This window comes from Lingula anatina, chromosome 6 (assembly GCF_051362555.1).
Source record: "Lingula anatina isolate TDL-2025a chromosome 6, LinAna3.0, whole genome shotgun sequence".
Taxonomy (NCBI): domain Eukaryota; kingdom Metazoa; phylum Brachiopoda; class Lingulata; order Lingulida; family Lingulidae; genus Lingula; species Lingula anatina.
This window is the reverse complement of record NC_141772.1, coordinates 3,614,813-3,630,544: the sequence shown is the minus strand read 5'-3', so window position 1 is coordinate 3,630,544 and position 15,732 is coordinate 3,614,813. Positions and strand designations below refer to the sequence as shown.

Here is a 15,732-nt window from a genome sequence, read left to right as displayed (position 1 = left end):
CAGCCAGCTTTTGTACTTTTTTTGAAAAAAAATTTGTGAAGAGGAAAAAATTAATGATTCTAGTAATTATTTACATAGCCTTTAAATTTCTTTTCCTCACTATCTTTCTAGCCCAAAAAAAGCTGGTTTGTAGTTTAGTAATCCAACGAATGTTGAGTTGAATTGTTTTAGAAAGGTTTAACCAACTTAAAATGAAGTCTCAAGACTTGGGTGTTGTTAGTATTGTTTTGTACTGTAAGATTTTGAAGTACCAGGATTTGTGTTCAATAGGCTGCATTTCAAGCCATGTTAGGACGGCTCAGCTCAATATGTATTTTATCAGTAAACAGTATACTTATGGTTTCTTGCAGGCAGCAAATATTGCCCCCTGCTGTTCAATCGATTTGCTTTAAGTTAGTAATTTTAACTGCATGGTTAACTGAGATGTTACAGCACAACTTGCTTTGAAATAAAGGTCTTAAAATACGGAGCTTGGTCAGATACTGTAAGTTGAAAACTTACTTAGATTGTACATAATAAATCTGTCTGTTCACATAACAAACTTGTCTTCTTTATTGTTTGCAGTATTTCTTTTTCAGTCCACGTCCATGTGCACTTTTTGGGATGAAATTGTTCCTTTCCTTATATATCGATTTTTTCCCCTTAGTTTGAGAGTGCTAAAAATGTTTTTACTACCCCCCCCAGTTTTATCAGACTTCTTCCAGAAGCATTTTAATGTAAAAACTAATGTGTCATGCTTGATTAACTATCAAAATATGCTAAGTGAAATAAAAATAATAAAGAATACAAGCTCGTGTCTTTTTATCATGCCTGTAGTAGGCTTTAACTTTCACATCAGTCTTCAAAGGTTACATGAAGTCTTGGGCAGAAATCGTCTCTTGCAATGTGTCCAAATCAGGGACACCCATGATGCAGTCAAGAGTTTGACATCTCTTGCAAGAACAGTGTTGAAACGTATCAGATAAGAATTGTCAGTAAATTTAATGAACCTTTTCAGACACAAGGCACCTGTCAAAACGATGGACATTTCATTCACTATATTGTTTGTTTATACTCCTTTGTGCAGATCTGGTCATGTGCTCTACCAAGCAATGTGGGATACTCCTCTTCTGTTCTCTTCCTTTCAGTCATACATATATAAAGTACATGTAATACATATGTGTAAACAGTCTACATTGCTGGCAGGTCCTGTCAGGAGGCCACAGTTGTCTCCAGGTTATACAAGTCTATGAGATCATGGATTATCTTTTTAATAGTGGAGATCTGAATGTCCTCACACAGGGCCTGAAAAAGAAAGTGTGGAAATCATTTCAAGGTGAAATTCTGATGAACATGATATAATTATGAAATAGGATTGATATTTAAAATATCATTGAAAAGTATAGTAGCATTGATAATGATCACACACAAAACCCCAAAAAATGCCACGAATGGTAGCATTACTGTTTTTTAAAAACTTCAATTTGAATTATTTTCTCTATCAAAACAGAGCGAGGGAAAATTTATTTTTCCATTGTTTCTTAAAGGATCAGAAAAGCTTAAAATTTAATCTGGCTGAAAAATTTTCTTCAAGGGGTCTCAACCACCAGAGTATTGTCACACCTAACACAATGATTCCAAATACACACTCCTACCTCCCACCATTTGGTCTCAGCTGTTGGACTGAAAGGTATTTCCACAGCCTGACTCTGTAAGGCCAAGTATATCACTGCAACTGCTACATGCTGTGGCTTGTACTTCAGGCATACGCTTCCATGGTAACTGTCTCTTAGCAACGCCCAGGCTGTCGTAGCAACGGGGGCCTGAGACCATGTATTCTCTTCTACCCAGTCACTCAGTGATTTCAGATAGTGTAGCATGTACTGTAAGGATTTATAGTTCTTAGTTACAAATTAAAATATTTAGTACAATTTTAAGATATCATAGTGCATATTATAACAAGATGAGGGCTTGACCAACTCCAAATATTTCCAGTTTTTACTATTATAATGGTATGTCTAGTTACATTTCTTATGAAGTAGTCCTAAGAGCAGAAAGTATTTAGCACTCTTTATCATTTTTTCAGACAACACAAACAGAAAATCAACAGCATTATTTTCTGGGAGAAAAAAAATGGTATGTGGTCCCTTAAAAATACTCCTCACCTTATGAGGATGTTCAAACTCCACAGAGTACTTCATCATTCTCATTAACAGCAGTTCAGCATTCACCACGGACTCCTTCAATGTCCAGTACAAGTCTCCTATCTCTAGGGCTGGCCTGTCTTTATGGAGGGTTCTGAAACAAAATAACCTTGCTCATTAAAGGTAATCCACAAGGAAAAGAAGAGGAATCTAGTGGCATAGGAACCCTCCATCCAGGGTTTTATCTTATGCCAGTGAATTTTACCACGGTATCTTCACTGTGGTACATGTATGTATCAAGGTCCAGTTCTGAAATTATTTTCAAATAATAAATCAAAAGATTTGAATTATAAAAACTCTGGATGAAAGTGAGGTATGTATTGTAATCTTTCTATTGCAACTGTAGACTTCACACAAGTAGTTTTCATAGCCAGTAGTTTTCATATCACCAAAGAGATTGTCATATTAAAAAAAATCAACCAGAATATGCTAACTTATATTGGCCATTAATTTAACAACAATGCCTCCTCGTACAATCATTCCACTGATGTAAATAAGGAAGCCTCATCATCTTGCCTTTTGTTGTCAATTAAATCAACAACCCAGGCTTTCTACCTAAGTCACTTGGTGGCTAAATTAAGTTCTGAACCTGCCTTGAAGTTGTGCCTACCCACCTGTAACACACATTTACAACATCTCGGATTTTAAGGTGCTGTTCTTCAACCTTGCCAGCAAGATAGATGGCAGCAGTTGCTATAAGCTACAAGATAATAAAACCCCACACATAAAATGTAAGGCAAACAACATGTAAAACACAATTTAAAAATTTTCAACAAAGATATTACTCTTAAATTACCAAGGAAGACAAATTAGTATCAAACAGCTGTTTAAGATTTTTGGTGTGTTACATAATAATTATTATTATAACAATATCAGGTTTACAAACAGGAAATTAATCAAATAAATAACAACAGAAACAAATACTAATACTAAGCATGCAGATCATCTGAACAGACTATAATATTGAGGACAAACTGTTAAACCTGCTAGCCAGACTAAAACTCAGAGATAATTTCTCATCCAGATACATATTCACTCACATAAGGGTCATACTCATCCAAACTGCAGTTTTGAAAGAACTTATGGTACAATATTGAAGCTGTGGCCAGTGTTACCGAACGCAGATGAAGCTTTAGACCTAAAATTTACAAAAGGTTTTACCATTTAACAAAGATTCAAAGAATACTTTTATAATACTGTGGACAACATTATGTTATTTATATTTCTTTTTTTATTTAAAAGGATAATATAAATAAATATTTTACCAGGGAAAGATGCCTTTCACAGCCCCCCCTTATAACACATTGCTAACATCTCAGCGTTACCATTTATGAAAATTCATCTCTTTATAGTACTACATACTAGTAGAAAGTTTTCATCTGGGCATTAAAGGAAATATATTTTTTCAATCATTCATATCAGAAACCTGATTCCCAATCTTACCACATTCCATTACAAACTGCATAATTTTAAAATGTTTCCTAGCAGTGGCCTGGTCTGCCTCCAGTTCATCTCCACTATTGTCCATTTTGTAGTCTTGAAATTATTGAAAAATCATCTGTGATTTATCTAGAGAAAAAGAGGATAATCAAAAATTTTGATTTATATCTAAATTACAACATAGAAATTGATATGCAGTGTTTTATTTACCTCTGCGTCATGCGTAAAATACGCATGAATCCTAAAATTGACGCAAAAAAATATGATCTAGTGCGTCATTTGACCCTAATGTATGACAGCCACAACTAATTACTTTCAAAAGTGTTGTAATATTGCCGATTTAAAACCTACTAGTAGGCCTATTTCCGATCGTTGTTGTGTTGAAAAAAGTATGTCAACTTGCCACCGATAGTACACTACTAGTACAATATGCTGCTATAGGCACAATACGGGTTTTTAAATTCAATTTAAATATTTTATTATGTTTTAAGACCCAAATGAAAATGGTTTGACCTAAAAAACAGTTTAGTCCGCAAACTGGTGACAGAGATTACTCTAAATGGTTAAAATATGTTACACTACGTGTATAAAATCACAGGTAAATTTGTCTAGTATTGTGTTTTTATGTTTAACAGTCAAAACATAATATTTCCAGATTGGAATATAATTTGTAATTGCCATAGCAATTATCTATTGAAATTCCTTGTCTTCATTTATCTACTTTTTTGTGTTTGACAATCTTTTTCCTTCCTATATAATTTGTTTTCCATTTATGTCGATCCATATAAATTTTGACAATTTTTTTACATACTAGTCAACACAAAGTTTCTCCATATCAATTTTAATTTATCGTTTATCTTGATGATTTTTTGTTTATTTATCTACCTTTAGGTTTAATCATGTTAATAATCCGTTGTTTAAATGGTTTTTGTTAGAAAAAGAATCAAAATGCATACTTTTGTCCATATCATTTTGAAGTTGTATGACTGTTAGTGTGTTTGTTGTCATATGTTGAATACACTTTGGTTACTAATACAAAGGCTGTTTTTTTATTTTTTATATTTTTTTATGTAGATAGAATTCTATACTTTTAGTCTGGAATACAACAATTACAATAAACAACATCAATTCATATACAATCTATTTACATTATACATGGTTGTACGCATCATTACTAGTTAAAATTACCCATTCAAAAAGGCGGGAAAATTTTGACTCTTGAAAATAAAAAATGACTCGTATTCTGTAGTGTCAGCGAGTCATCTGACTCTCTAGTTCCAAATTGTAAATAAAACACTGATATGAATAGGGAAGTGATGGACACTAAAATATTTATACTATGATCAATGCTTTTGCTTTAAAAAGTCTGAAATTGTCATCACAGCTGGTCTAGATAGCAGGCATACGTTTTACACTCTACCATCATATTATTTCAATTCCTTAACTGAACAATCAGAATAAATGTGTTATTTCGAAAATAAAAGACGTAAATCATGATCATGTTATCAGAAAAATGAAAGTAAACTAAAAGTAACGTAAATATTACAATTGATACCAAATGCATTACGAAATAAATATAACGCAGGCAAAATAATGTGCAAGGCATGAATTTTCAATACAAACACTTTAAGCGAATTTTCAGTTGAATACCAATACATACCATGCTACGTTTGTCCACAGAACAGCGTATTCACCTCAGCAACAAAATTCGGCATTCCTGCATGGAAGCAGCCATTTTTGACTGAAAACGAGGCCGCGCATGAGCAACAATGCTTTTAACCGCCATCATTTGAAAGGTGGTTTTCTTGATTTACTGTGTTTCCAAGGAAAATAAACAGTGATATCAGGGTGGAATCTTTGCAGAATTGCCCTCAACGATGGCAACTGTTTTGGTAAGTAACATGAGCTATGACCATTGCATTTGAAGTGGGCAAATGTCTTTTATATGTCCATCAATGGCACCTCTCTCCATTGGCTTTCATTGATATTATTGTGTATGAGCAGAGAAGAGGGGAGATCTCATATCAACAAACATCAAAGGTTGCTCTATCTTGTTACTAGTAATTGAAATAAAAATGGGCATTACCTTTGCTTACCTTGAGAGGTAAGTTGAATCCTTCCAACTATTGGCTGCTTTTGTTGATTACTAGTAGTAGTAGGGGTTTTGTCAGATTGGGACCCATTCCAATATCCATCTTAGAACATTCTTTGGATTTCGCACAAGAATGATGTTTAACTGTCTTACACTTACTCTGTTTTCTTCAGGAGGATCCCACCCTGGAGCGCCATTTCAAGGGCCACAGGGACACTGTGACCAGTGTGGACTTCAATCCAAATATGAAACAACTAGGTCAGTAAATGGCACAACATTTTATGGACTCTAGACTATTTGAGTAAAGGTTTCTGTGACTTCTGACACTCATAGTCTCAAACACAGCTTCATAATTATATAGTACCTCTTGCCAATACCAGTGTTTATTTAGTCTATTATCCTTTTTATCAGTTAAACAAAATGAGAACCTGTTTTGATTTTGACACACTGTACAGTATATATATTTTTGTGCCCTTTCAGCGTCGGGTTCCATGGACTCTTGTCTCATGGTGTGGAACTTCAAGCCACAGATGAGAGCATACAGATTTGTAGGACATAAGGTAGGTGCTGACCATACTATTACTGTACTGAGCAGAGGATAACAGTCTTATGCAAAGGATAGTGTTATCCATAGGATAGCACCATCCAGTGTTGATGAAACTTGGCCCTGGAGATTTTATCATTCCTTATGTTAGCAGCTGATATCATAGAATAATGGGAATTATTTTTCATTTTTCTTTGATCTCCAATTGTTATTATAATTTTTTTTCATTTGCAAAAGAAAAAAAAACAAACAAAAAAAAAAAAAAAATCTGGCCTACACTGTCCTGCATGCTCATGCTTACATTTCTCATTGTAAAGTCTGTATATTAATGTGACTGTGTTTATTTTTTGTTTCCAGGATGCTGTACTTGATGTTTGTTTCTCTCCGTCTGGGCACCTGGTCTCCTCCGCCTCCAGGGATAAGACTGTCAGGCTCTGGATCCCCAGTGTGTAAGTGGAGGCCACACATCAGGACTTCCCTAGTCTATTTTATAGAACAATTAAAAACAACATCTACTGTCAGGACCTGCCTACTCTATTTCATATAGCAATTAAATGCCACATCTTGCTTCTAGATAATATTGTCCATTTTAACTTTGATAACAGGATAAAAGTTGCCTTTGTTAATAATTTTTATGGGTTCTACTTCAAACGTATTTTACAAAAGTCTTTCTGAACAGTTATATATAGCAATGTTGACATCTACACTATACTAATGTCATAGGACCCATGTGAGATGAGGACCTTCTAGTATTTGAATGTTATGTCCGTATGTATCATTACAGTTACTGAAAATGAAAACTGAAATTTCTTGCTAACATATTGTGTTATTGCACGTTTATTTCCTCCTGTCCACATTCTATTTAATCATTGTGAGTTAATCAAATTCCCAGCTTGTTTTTTCTCAATATAAATAATATCAAGACCCACATTGCCTTTTAGGAAAGGAGAGTCTACAGTTTTCAAGGCACACACAGCCACAGTGAGGAGCGTGGACTTCTCTAGTGATGGCCAGTCTCTTTGTACAGCCTCAGATGATAAAACAGTCAAGGTAAGGGGGGGCTTGGGTAGCGCTAGCACTCGCCAATTTAGCCAAATGCTAAAACTGACTTAATTTGGCTAAACAAAAAGGACTTGATTTGGCAAATTTTAGTCAAATTAAAACTATTTTCATAAGAAATTGACAAAAAAGGGTGATTTGGCTAAGCGAAAAAAAATTGCTAGCGCTACCCCAGGGGGTGTCTGTATAGGAGTGGTTTGAGGAGGGGGTGGGGGGAGTGTTTAACTATATAAATTCTGTAACTTTTTTTTTCATAAAAGCTGAATGCCGCGATGTTTGATTGTTTCAGAAATTAAGAAAAAAAAAGAGGTTTACAACTTGTACTGAGTAATTCGTGAACTTTCAATGTTGAAAATTAAATTAAAGGCTTGCTAAGCATTTGGTTCAATATAATAATAGCATAAAGAGCTTAGAAATTACTTTTTCTTTACTTTGAGATAAGATGTGTAAGTTTTTTATTTTTGATTGACTGTTGATTTTATTTATTCTCCAGGTGTGGACTGTTCACAGGCAGAAGTTCTTGTTTTCATTGAACCAGCACATGAATTGGGTCAGATGTGCAAGGTAATTGTGATCTCACCCAACACAATCTCTGATCTCACCTAACACAATCTCTGTCTCATCTTGCTTTTCTCCACATACTACAGTCTTGCTGCAGATTATCATTTCTGTTATTCTATTTTAGGTCGTTATCAGGAAAAATACACTTTAAAATTAGATCTTCTCTGGGATAGTATATGGGGCATCTTGATCACCCTTCCATCAAAATTTCTGCACAGAATTCGACTTTCAACTGCACACCTTCTTAAATCATGAAAAGGCATAAAATTGGAATGAGTAAAAGAATGTTTTTAATACACTGCACTCTACTACGTTCCAGTGTGTTTTACAATGACCCTTTTGTTAACCCTGTAGATGCTTTCACATCCCAGCTCCTATATGAGGGTTTGAAAGCTAGCAAACAAACAATATTTTTGACTGCCAGACCAGGAACTTTGCTCCTGTTTTAACCCTACAGTGCTTAGTGCCAAATAAGTAAACGGCCAGTACTGGTATGCCCCCGGAGGTAGTCAAACACATCCTATTTTAGAGACCTACACTGAAGAAGGCCATCCATTCGGTATTATTCAGTATTCAGTGAGTGTGGTATTAAATATATGAATAATTCACCATCTTTTTGCTTTAATATTTGGTTTCTTTGCTGACAGGTTCTCTCCCGACGGCAGGCTCATAGTGTCTGGCAGTGATGACAAAACTGTCAAGTTATGGGACAGGACCAGCAAGGAATGCGTACACACCTTCTTTGAACATGGGGGGTGAGTATGGCTAGAGGATGGAGACATGAGGATTTTCTGGATTTATTTATTTATTTATGGTATTTTATTTGTCTATTTTTTTTTTTTTTTTTTCAGAATTAATATATTATAGAGTCAATATTTTTATGTATTTTTTAAAATATTTGTTTTATTATTATTTCTTTTAAATATTTTTCTTTGCAAATTGATATTGAAGAATCATGTAATTGATAGTCAGCACCTTTCTCACATTATGCAGCAAAAGAATACTGTCTTTTGTTAGTCCATGTTAGGAGCCCAGTCAGCTTGCTACAAAAGCACCAAAGCATAACCTCATTCTCTTCACCAAAAAAAAACAAAGACTTGTCTCCTGAATACCAATGACTTTCCATCACATGGGTTCTTGGCTTAATCTCTGTTTCCAATACAAAGGTAGCTATGTCATCTTGGTGATCAGCTTGGTTTTGTTTCATTAATGCTTGGTAGCAAGTTCAGCAAATGTACAAACATTTGTGTGTGGAAACAGTGGATGAGGGGCAGGGGAGGACGCACTTTGCCCCTTGTTCCCTAACTTCGGAAGATCCCTCTGCTCCTTTTCCTTCTCCCCACCCCACCCCACCCCCAAAAAAGGGAAGGCCCTGCATGAAATTGTCATGAGATTGTTTTTTTCTGCTATTTTTATTTTTGACCCCTTCCCCCCCTCCTCCTTGTGCCCAAGCCAAATTCAGGATCTGCCCATGTACACCATACTTCTTGTAGTTGAGTCAATAGTGTGTAGTTGTATCAGAAGCAAGTAGTTCAAGTGACTGTGTGCGAACAAAGCTACCTTTCTTGTCACAAGGATGAGTGGAAGTCTAACCAAGGAGTCATGTATGAAGCTCCTTGGTCTAAGACCCCATTCCCAGAGATTAGATCGATCCAACTAGATCAACCTAACTCCCTGGGGGTTCATGCTAAATAGCTGTCAGCCGAGTGGGTAAGAAAGTTAATTGCCCCCTTACAGCTTGTAGTAGGCGGGACGGACATTTAAGCAGGATTATCTGACAGTAATCTAGTGAGACTCCCCACGGGGATAGATCGATCTAAAATCTATGGGAATGCGCCCTTACTTGATCTTGATTGTCTGCTCAATGTGGTCACATTACTTGTCTGCTAGCATAACAATTTTACTTTCATGTCCAGAACATTTTGAAGAGATTGACTATTGTAAATGAATCCCTTTTTATCAGGACTGAACCTTGGGTTGTGGATTAGGTAAATATTTGGACAAAATGAAACAACACTTGATTTTTTAAAGAATAAAATATCTTTATTTTCTGAATGATTCACAGTATTTAGCAAGGCCATCTCAGGAATTTGACTCTTTTTTGTTCAAGCAGTTTAATTTTGATCACACTTTGTAGAGTACAATCAGCACCCTGTAAATGAAAAATTAATTAAATAACCTAAGATAGAACTTCACAAGATGTCACTTCTTACTACTGTTGAACAAGGAACAAGGCTTGTAATTTTAACATAAAATATTTTCAACCAAATACTGTAAAACAGACACTCAGACACAAGAGATTCAATATTACACAGTAAATGTAAGCAGTGAAGTAAATATTTATATTTCCTATATAGGTAAGATATGATTGTGCTTATACGCAATAATCTTCAGACTAAAGGTTATGATCAAAAGCAGTAGCATGGTCTACTTCACCAGAGGAATGCTAGCATATAACTTTATACCAAAGCAATAGAACATATTATAACATAATTATCCTGGCTAGTTATATTTTTACCAAAAGCTGACCCCCCCCCCTCTCCTATCCCCCTCCGTAAAGATCTGCTTGCATGCGGTGCTTGCATTTTCGAGAGTTTTTTGAAAGATCCACTTTCATCTGTATACAAACTACATGGTTGCTGGTATTGTGTTATAGCAGTGAGGAGTTCAGTAAATAATTACCTATCACAATTACCTTTATGATGAGCCTTAATAAATGTGAGATATATATTTTAGGTCTCTCTGTCTAATCTTAAGAGATAAGTCTTGAATCACACGATTAACAAGCCCAAGTTTTAGATCCAATTCGGCCAGTGCCTACATTTTCAAATTTATACATAAGCCACATGGGAAGATTTGAAAAATGAGTTATTGGCAGAAATAGGATCTAAAGTTTCAGTATATTACTTTATATATACATCCGTGTACATTGATAATAAGCATAACTGTAAAATAAATGATTCATGCCTTGATAATATTATCGATACTAATAGTGATAAATCCCCATTTACAGAATGTGTGCAGTTGAATTCCTTTGATAACTTGGTTTAAAACTTAGATAAAAATAAAGAGTTTTGAACTGCGTAAAAATATGGATTATATATTAAATAATTATTGATATATTGATAATGTTAGTGTCAGCAAAAGTGAACAACAATAATGATTTCACATAATTATAATGATCTCTTCAGTGTAAGTAATGTGGTTATTAACAAAGACAAAAAGCTATAAATACAAGTGTAAAGGATACATTTCTAACACACCTCCAGTCACTTTGGCCTAGTGGAGAATTCTAATTTTTATCAACATCCATACTGATATATTAATTAGTTATTTACTTATTTGTGTATACCAGTGTACTGATGTGGAGAGATATCTTGTAAGTTAGACGTCCATTTGTTGAATATTTGTGTAAGTTCTTAGACAGTGACTAAGCTACCTTTTACATTTACAGTCGAGACGAAAGCTTGCCCGGGGGAAAAAGAACTGTCACCTGTTGCCATTTAAATCTGACGAAGTTTATAATGATAGTCTTGCTGTCAAAATGATATATGTATATAATAATAATAACTGTATAAAAAGTTGCAATTTGAGCTTCCCCAGTGGTCAAACAATATTGCATATATATATATATATATATATATATATATATATATATATATATATATATATATTGATATGTCAGTTGATTGTTTTACTGTAAAGTTAGAGATACTCATAATACTGCCGTATGGTAAGTTACTGCTGTGGTGAGTTTTAAGCTGAAGTGAGGCATTATTATATTATATTATATTTATTAAGAAGTTGACGCCAAGCGCTCTATGCATGATCCCCTACCAGGCTGAATAAGCTTGTCTATTTACATTCTTAAAGCTCGACACCAGTTTTGTTTGCTGTGGTCCCACTGAAGTGGATCTCGTTTTCCCTACTTGGGTGAAAAATGGCGCATTTCCGCTCTTGTTAAGATGGCTTGACTTAGTACACCTGGTCTAGCATGGGACATATATGACTTCTATGTTAAGTGGCCAGTCTGGTGGTCCTGGGTTACCCACCCATCATCATCATTATCACTGAGAGAGGAAAGTTAGTGCTGTTAGATTGCTAAGTAATAATCACAAAGTCTGCTGAAATAGTATGAACCCAAATTGAGCCGTCATCACTTGACTTGAAATGCGGCTTTTGTTTGCTCAGCCCACAGCTAATGTGTTATACCCTGTTAAAAGTATTGTTCCCTCTCCCTCCCCTCCCCCACCTTGACTTCCTTTCAGGGGATATTATGTGACAAAGCCCCAAATTGCCTTTTGATTTGTCTTCTGTTTTCATGATACAGCAGCTTGGTCCCCCCCCCCCCTTTCCTTTGGCTACTTATTATGATGTACACTAGTAATAAGACACTTGAATTTTGTGATATGGTTCAAGCTTTATTTAAATCAAGCCTCGGTGGAGCGTGAATTCCCAGTAAGGTATATAAACCACTTCTACTAGTTTCTTATACAATTCCAATAAAGTCAACATGCCAAGGGATAAACTGATTTAATTTTTTGGTCAGCCATAAAAGAGCTTTAAACTACACCATCACGTTTTTTGGTCGTAAGTGCAGTTTTTGTGAAGTGCTGAAAGAAATTAAACTTGTTTATTAAAGGAGGGACATGCTTTGTCATAATTGTCTTATTTTGTATTCCTTCAAACAAAAAAAAAAAATGCTTGCTTTTATCCTTACTGTCAGGGTGGGGCTTAACAACAGATTATGCAAAGCAACAGCTGTACAGTGGTCTCAAAAAACAGGTCACATATCTTTATGGCTGTCTTTTTTTCCCCCACCAGGATTTCAATACCAGTGACCTCATGTTGGTGGCGTGGTCTTTTACCATTACTCATAACTCTCTAGGTCACGCCCCACAATATTTATCTTTTGAGAAATTGGATATCATATAGAGCCTTGATGCTTGCTTGATGGCATTTATCCTGTCATTTTCTTTTCTTCTACAAAGTTCAAAACTCTCCCGTTAACACCCTTTTTTTGTAATATAGTAAGTTCGTGACTTTTAACTTTGATATATATTTGGGGGTGTGTGTGATTATAAAGGGTGTGAAGGGAAGGCCATTTTTTATTATTATAATTATTGCCAATAACTTTAACTAGCCAACTAAAGGTGAAGAAAATGGGAACTATTTGATCATTTTCTTTTAGTTCTTCACTCCTATTTTTTCAGCTGTATGATTTCAGCAACTTGATTGAGGTAAAAATAAAAAATTTAAACCACAATATTTTCATGACTGTATGTCACTTTTCTCTACCTTCTTGCTTAATCCAGCATAAACTTTGTAAAACTGAAAGGTTGAAATTTCACCAAAAAAAAAAAAGAGTTTCAAATACTTAACATTTTCTTCCGGTGGTTTAGATAATCTTAACAGCATATTTGCATGTGCTAGATTGAATCTAGACCCTCACTTCAATATCATTATAAGGTAGAGAATTATATATTAAAGCAGGGATGTGATCAATTAGAAAATTACCTAATTTCTGTGGATTTTATTCAGATCCAGCTCAATCCTTGCTGGAACTGGTTTATAATAAATCTAAATTAATGTCTTAATTTTCAGACTTAAAATTTAGTGATTAAGAGGAGGAATACCTGCGCAAGTGGTTTGTTAGTTGCATTGTTAAGCCTAATTGGTGTTATATATGATATTTTATATTTGTATGGGTAAGATATATTAATTTCTTCTCATGACCTATCTCTGGTAACCTTATTTACAAATCTTTCATTGCACTTTCCTAACAATAAACATAACTGTGAAAAACCATAACTGATTGATTAATATTCTATACAAATTGCTTCATAAAGTGTGACAAAGGCATGTATAACTATCATGTTAATATTATAGTCCAGCCAACATATTTTGGCATCTTAACTGCATTTAACCATTTGAAAATGCCATCTCACCTATTGTCTGGCAGTTTTTTTAACCCCGTTAACTTCCTTGTTGATTTTCATAATGTCTTTTGGCTTTCTTCCTCCACTATGTATGCCATCTTAAGAATATGCTTCTGATGTCAGTCAACCAACTGAACAAATGAACTGGAAGTATTGACTTTCACAGTTAAGAGAAATCCATAGGAATCAATTTGCCCTCAGTCACCATTTACTGCGATGGGCTCGGAGGACTCTCCGTTAACATGTACCACTGGCTGGTCTTGGGTCTCTTTCATTTCTCCTGCGCTGATATCTACGGTGCTGTAAGCCCCATCGCTGGAGCTGAAGAAGCTCGTTCTCATCTCGGGGTCACTGTTGGGACTGCTGGGAATGTTGGTGCGGAACGCTACCCCTGGTGGTGTGCGTGGGGGGCTTGGGGGCACCACCACCGGTGCGTCTGGAATGTCCTGGTGGACTTCGGCACTTGTTGTGTCAGTGCCATTGGTGGACGGAGGTGGAGGTGGCGTCTGTACTCGCTTGTTCTTTTTCTCGACGGTGGCGTACAGGTCCTCAGGGGAGGTGCCGCTTTCTTTTGTCGATTTCCTATCCCGATGAGGGTGGAAAGAGTCAGGTCTGATCTCCGTCGGGTACTCTTCGAAATAAACGGGTCTTCCGTCTATCCAATAATGACCCTCTGGGACTGGGGACCGTTGACGATGGTAGTCCTGGGGAATAGAGTATGCGTACCTAACACTGTCGTCTGTATGTCTGTAGGGCTGATAGTATGGCCGGCCCATGTAGCCGTATATCTCATCTTCGTAGACTGGGATCAGGTACATGCGTTGTCCACCTCGCCCCTCTGGCATAGCAGACGGTGGGTGCCTGGAGAGTGTCCTGACCCCTTCGCTGCCCTTCTCCATCATGGAGGAGTGACGGCTTATTTCACTACCCTCCCAAGAATAGCGGGTATCGTAGTAGCTCTCAAAAATCTCACCTTTCTTGTGGGGTTTGAAATGGCGCAGTTCCCGGTAGGCGATGGAACAGGCTTCCACCAGGGCGAAGGCTACATCTGTGTTCCTGCACACAAACGGGTAGCACTCCAGCTGTTTGTCAGCTGGCGTGATTCTCTTCATGATTAGAGCAAACAGTGGTGGGTGGCCATTGTCTGCTTTCGCCAGGGGGCTGTCAAGGTTGGCGAAGATGGGGTGGTCGGCCCCATCCCCCTGATACCTGTTATTGACATATTTGAGAGCAGCGCACAGGTGGAGGTTAGCCATGGGAAGCCATTCCACCTTAGCAGGGTTCTCCTCGTAGCTGATACGAATGGCGTCGCGGTAAATCAACAGCCTGGCGTCATCATCGACGGAGTCCTGCCTGCGCTGGGGACCGTAGCAAGACAAAAGTGGCTTCTGGATCATGTTGAGCTCCTCGGGGCCGATGGGGCCACCTTTTGGAGGATCGTTGACCTTGACCTTGCCCAAAAATCGTACCCTGCAGCGGGCCAGTGGGTAGAACCTCGACGCATTCTTAGAGCTCATGATCAAAATGTGGTGAAAGTTACCTGTAGTTCTCTGTTAATGTTCCCAGGAATGTTTGTGCCTATTAAGTGCAGCCAATACTCCAAAGGTATTAGAAATGCACAGTGTGTTGTAATGTGATCAGGTAGCACTGACTGGGTTTTTAATGTTACTTTGCCAGGGAAAAAAAAATCAATACCTGTAATTTTTCTGTGTAGAGTTATATGAGGACGAAGCTTGGGTCTCTCCTTTCTTTTTCCTCTCCTATGACAGTTTCTCTAAGTCATTCACTGAAGAGAAAATTGATGTCTTGATCAATCTGAAACTGAGTTTTTTTTTCACAGGATCCCTTGTAACCAGGCTTAATGATATCCCAAGGCTCTCTCAGTAAGCCTGCTCCTGGTCATGTACTTTATGT

General features: G+C 36.6%; 2 protein-coding genes across 6 annotated transcripts in view; one reads left to right on the top strand and one right to left on the bottom strand.

The window, feature by feature from the left end:
* Positions 1-528: 528 nt before the first annotated feature.
* Positions 529-5,435, bottom strand: LOC106155016 (cyclin-Q). 2 transcript variants are annotated; one of them, XM_087016040.1, is made up of 7 exons: positions 5,284-5,435; positions 3,627-3,752; positions 3,224-3,321; positions 2,798-2,883; positions 2,145-2,277; positions 1,635-1,862; positions 529-1,284 (listed from the first exon to the last, which is right to left on the bottom strand). In XM_087016040.1, exons 2-7 carry the CDS (start codon positions 3,709-3,711, stop codon positions 1,192-1,194), a joined length of 723 nt encoding a protein of 240 aa, XP_086872166.1. In that variant the 5' UTR covers positions 3,712-3,752; positions 5,284-5,435; the 3' UTR covers positions 529-1,191. The 2 variants fall into 2 exon arrangements, with proteins under 2 accessions (XP_086872166.1, XP_086872167.1); XM_087016041.1 differs by lacking the exon at positions 5,284-5,435 and adding an exon at positions 3,975-4,001.
* The window catches only part of LOC106156934 (uncharacterized), a 26,004-nt gene continuing 15,626 nt past the window's right edge, over positions 5,355-15,732 (top strand). For all 4 annotated transcript variants that reach the window (XM_087016039.1, XM_087016037.1, XM_087016038.1 and 1 more), the window contains exons 1-7: positions 5,355-5,515; positions 5,889-5,973; positions 6,196-6,275; positions 6,617-6,708; positions 7,201-7,309; positions 7,812-7,882; positions 8,527-8,634. In XM_087016039.1, coding sequence (XP_086872165.1) covers positions 5,501-5,515; positions 5,889-5,973; positions 6,196-6,275; positions 6,617-6,708; positions 7,201-7,309; positions 7,812-7,882; positions 8,527-8,634 — 560 coding nt within the window. In that variant the 5' untranslated portion in view covers positions 5,355-5,500. The remainder of the gene's footprint in view (positions 5,516-5,888; positions 5,974-6,195; positions 6,276-6,616; positions 6,709-7,200; positions 7,310-7,811; positions 7,883-8,526; positions 8,635-15,732) is intronic.